Source organism: Zingiber officinale, chromosome 11B (genome assembly GCF_018446385.1).
Source record: "Zingiber officinale cultivar Zhangliang chromosome 11B, Zo_v1.1, whole genome shotgun sequence".
Lineage (NCBI taxonomy): Eukaryota > Viridiplantae > Streptophyta > Magnoliopsida > Zingiberales > Zingiberaceae > Zingiber > Zingiber officinale.
The window spans coordinates 68,092,084-68,097,127 of record NC_056007.1 but is presented as its reverse complement, the minus strand read 5'-3'; the positions used below and the strand labels follow the sequence as shown (position 1 = coordinate 68,097,127).

The following is a 5,044-nucleotide window of genomic DNA, read 5'->3' as shown; positions in this document are numbered from 1 at the left end:
CTTTAAATTTATCCCTTCTATATTAATATATAATTTGAATTGATGAGTTAGATTAAAAAACCCCAAACCCAGCCCAAAATTCCTTAACTAAATTTTGGCCCATTGACCTCTTAGTTTGGTTCACAATCAAACCAACTTGGTTTAAACCAAACCAATTTGGTTCATTACTAAACCAAATAGGGTCTAACTCTTCCATAAGAGATGTAATCCATCTACACTTCCATTCTGACAAAATATCTTTCATATTTACCCTTTTTCTGGTCCAACCAAACATCTTATCTCTAGATTTGAAATTCAAATTCTCAAACTTGTTTTATATTTTTTAGATACTCATAGTACATTTGACCTAATAGGTTCCTGATTTATCTTGGTCATCCATAATTAACTATTTAATTATAAATCGATCATCATGAGTGACACCTAGTAGTACTTCATGATCCCAAATTAACCAAAAAATTATAGTTGATTCCAGAACTAGTTCTGAACCCTTCAGCAGGTACAGTGAGTCATGTCTCATTCCTTTCACTCATCTTATATCCACTTGGTTCAAAACATAGTCTATGTGCTGTCCCCATTAGGCTGACTATGTCAGTGATATTAACTCGTCCTATAGATTCAAATTACTTCTACATATGTCTAAGAGTCTTATACTTTAACGCCCCGCCCCTTCCTGCTTAAGCTGACGGGGGTTACTTATCTTTTCTTTTAAAACAACGGAAGTCTTATCTATAGCATATGTATATTTTTTTTCTTTTTAAACTTTTCTTTCACTTTTCAAATCATCATCGCTACCTATCATATGAGTCACATAACTTGCTTAACATAACTTAAACCATAATACTAAAGAGCATGATGAAGTGTCATAGAGTTGTAAAGGAAACAACATGAACATAATTCTTATTAATTAAAAGTAGGTTTTTCCTCTTTAGCCAAGTCACTACTACACACGTCCTTCTTGCCCCCTCCTGCTGCTCCCTTAGTACATCCATTCTTTGCCCTTATCTATGGTACAAGGAAAGTAAGCTGTGAGCACTCAAGGCTCAGTAAGATCATTTCCTACCACTACAAGAAAATTGGGATTCTACAACACTTAAACGACAACGCTTTTTATAAAAAGCGTTGTCTATTTTGTTTTAACAACGCTTTTAGTGAAAAGCGTTGTCTATTTCATTATTTTCTTAATAATAGATAACGCTTTTCTAAAAACCGTTGTCTATTAGTGATTTTTACGGGTCAAAGACAACGCTTTGTAAAAAGTGTTGTCTATTAGATTGATTTTTAGTGTCTACGACAATGCTTTTTAAAAAGTATTGTCTATGTTTAAAATCTCATCTAAATCTTCATTAATACAAACCGTTGGATCTAAATCTTGATTAATACAAACCGTTGGATCTAGGTAAGGAGTAGAAAACCCAAACCCTTCTCCCAACTTCTATCTTCCGATCATTTTCAAGTCCCGAACCCTTCTCCCAAGTACTCCTCATCTCGCGCGACCTTCTCCATCCAACTCCTCTCCGGCAAACTCCTCTCCAGCAAACTCTCTCCTCTCCAGCAAACTCCTCTCCGGCCCCAGCTAGGCGGAGTCCCCCGTCTCCGCCTACATGCGCTACCTCGAAAGCTCCCTCCTCAGCTCCGACACCTCCCGCCACCCCCGCCCGCCGCTTCCCTCCCCAGGGCTGCTCCCTTCCCCGCGCCCTCCCTTCCCCTTCCCTTCCCCTTCCCCCCGAGGGCTCCATAATTTGGCCTCGCTTCCGCCCCTTACTCCGTCGTCCGCTTTCCCTTCTCCGAATTCAGCCAAATCGTGAATTCGTCCCTGATTAAGAGATCTAAATCCCTCTCCTAGCCCTAGATCCACTCTCTCCCTCTCGCACGAAAATCCTGCGCCACCGGCGGTTCTCTCCAACTCACGAAGCACGACGAATTCTTTCCCTCCTTTCCCCTCCCCTGTCCCTCCCCTCCTCTGCTCGCCGCCGCGGGCCTGCGCGAGCGAGGCCAGCCACTGCCGGGCTTGATACTGATTTTCCCATTCGCTTCTCCATTCTCGCAACTCTAAAGACTACAGTTCGTCCTCCAATGGTGCTCTTCGACGTTGGTTCCTCTCACCAGACCTCCCTCAGTCTTGTCATCTCCTCCTCAATACATTCTGTTGCGCATCATGGTCCCTCACCATGGTGTGCTGCTCATGATCTCATCCCTTGAAATGCCACAACTCTAGCCCACAAGATATATGGCTCATTTATTCCATATAGAGGTTCACAAATCAGACCAACCCCCTTCCCCAGAAATCAAAGTGATTCAATTACATATCTTAGTTGGGAAAATCTTACATTGCCCTATTTTGCACAAGGAGGCGCACAACCTGATCTAGTAGTAGATCACCATGCACAAGGAGCAAGTCATTCAAAATTGATCAAGTAGAATGATCTGATCACCATGCGCTTGGAGCACTGCTGGCCGATGCTCTCCCCTACTACTATGTCCCTACCCTAAGTAGCATCCTCCGCAATGTGAGACCTTCAATAAATCTCTACTGTTCTAGCTAAAGGAATTAATGTGGCAATAAGTTAAGACACGAATTTGGTTTTGTTTCCATGTTATCATCTGAAAACTAGATCCTAGTAAAATTTGATTGTCTGACTGCTAATGAGTTGTTTTCTGCTTGAGCTTATAATTTGCCTAAAAGTTTTATCTCATTTAATTGCTGGTATGTTCACAGCAGCAAGTGTATGACAACTGATGTGCTAGAATTTTTTTCCTTGTCCTCAAATTTCAGATGGAAGTTTAGCAGTTTACATCTTGCATTATTCGTTACATTTGTTTGAAATTGATATGTTGTGTTGGTCTCACATGCATTATTGGACAAAGTAGTTATTTGAAGAACCATTTGCATTTATAATTTTGTAACTTTGATATAAGCAAGAATATGAAATTGCTTTGAATAGACATGCAAACAGGAAGTTAAGAAGAGAGTGACATTTACAAAAGAAAGTTAATATTAATAATAGAGTATGTAGAGGGATTTACAACTCCATGTGAAGAGATTAAGCTAGGGATTGAAAAAGTTAATCAAGTTAAATTTTGTTTTTTTTTTTTAAAAAAGGGTTCAATATCAGAATTAGGAATTATGAGTTTGATGCTTGTAAAGCATGTTTTCACTATGGAATATAACTTCGTAAACTGTTCCAGTTAAGATCAACTTGTGGCTGGTGTTTAAAAAGTTGATTTTATTACCTGAGAAAAAGAAAATTGAAAAGTCCAGTAAATTTGTATCTACTCAAAATTTACTGGTGTTTAGATCCTTCTGAAACATTGCAATGCTATTAGATTCAAATTGTAGTAATAAGTGTTCAGAAATAAAAAAACTAATAGAATTTGCAAGAATCTTTTATCACCTCTAAGTTGACCGATTCTTTGATTGGTGAATGTTAAGACATTCATGTATATACCATCCAGCCATTTTTTTATAATGTCCTGGTATCATTTCATCTTTTGTGCTAAATAACTGAGCCAATCCAAGGATTGTCATTCTTCTTCGGTTAAAATTTCAACGGCAATTCTGTTAAAATAGAATCCTCTTATCATTTGTTATGTATTAACTATACCCAGAAGCGAGATGCACCTCCAGGTGAAAAGCCTGAGCCAGTGAGGACCCATCTTAGGAACATGATAATAGTTCCCGAGATGATTGGGAGCATCGTTGGGGTCTACAATGGAAAAACATTCAACCAGGTTGAAATCAAGGTAACCTTTTTTTTTTGACATAACATTCATGTGGCATATTGCTAGGGATCTCTTTAATTTTACTTTTCTGCATTCCATATCTTTAATAAAAACCATCATATTTCTCATCGTATATTGATTTATTTACGTGGCATTACAGCCCGAGATGATTGGCCATTACTTGGCTGAGTTCTCCATCTCATACAAGCCTGTGAAGCACGGAAGACCGGGTATTGGTGCTACCCACTCCTCCAGGTTCATCCCCCTCAAGTAAAACTTGCATCAGTTGAGTTAAGAAATGTGTGACCAAGATCCTATTGGAGTTGCTATTCCACTTGGGTATTTCTTATTCTAGGCCAGTTTGATTTCTGAACACTAAGCGTATGGATTAAGTAACTACTGTACTATTTTGATAAACAGATTGTTGGCTACTTCAGTATTAAGTATTCAGTATTCAGTAAACAGATTGTTGGCTAAACAGATTGTAGCTGTTCAAAACAGATTTTTTGTGCTCTTTTGTTTTATATGTGAATATCACTATATACTTTGAAACAGAATTAGTGTAAATTTTGATATTTACTAGCTTTTCATGTAATTAATTATTAATATTACTTCAACGTCATATTTCTATTATTTTTATGAGTTTGAAATCATTAATTGAGTTGATTATATGTAAAATTCGAATCTAGACATGGTAAAATAAAAATAATAGTTTCATAAATATAAAAATAATGATTTTTAAATAATTTTTATTTATTTTTTTCTTTAAAACGACAACGCTTTTAAAGCGTTGCAAAAAGTGTTGTCTTTGTAAAAAACAACAACGCTTTAAAAGCGTTGCAAAACGTTGCCTCTGTATAAAACGACAACGCTTTTAAAGCGTTGCAAAAGCGTTGTCTTTGGTACAAACGACAACGTTTTAAAAGCGTTGTCGTTGAGCAGACTTTTTACAACAGTGCCTTTAACAACGCTTTTTCAGGCAAAAAGACAACGCTTTAAAAGCGTTGTTTATTAGCTTTTTTCTTGTAGTGTACTCACAAAACCGTATAGCATAAATAAAGCTTCAATGCATAAAGCGTAAACACAACTCATCATATCATGTATAGAAGCATCATATCATAACATAATCATATGGTATCATGGCATAAAGTGCATTCTAGCATAACATGATCATGATCATAACATAACAAAACATAATCATAAGGTTCATCCTAACATAACATAACATAATCATAGGCATCATGGTATATCGTAACATAATCATAATGTGTTATGCAAGATGACTTTCAAAAACATGATTCATGCAATAGTATATGCAACATGT

General features: G+C 37.1%; 1 protein-coding gene across 1 annotated transcript; it reads left to right on the top strand.

Annotated features, from left to right (window-relative positions):
* Positions 1 to 3,540: 3,540 nt before the first annotated feature.
* Positions 3,541 to 4,337, top strand: LOC122033988 (40S ribosomal protein S15-like; the record flags this gene model as incomplete). Its single annotated transcript, XM_042593127.1, has 2 exons — positions 3,541 to 3,741; positions 3,881 to 4,337. Coding segments are annotated over 2 exons (315 nt in total), but the record flags the coding sequence as incomplete, so codon positions are not given.
* Between the last annotated feature and the right edge of the window lie 707 nt (positions 4,338 to 5,044).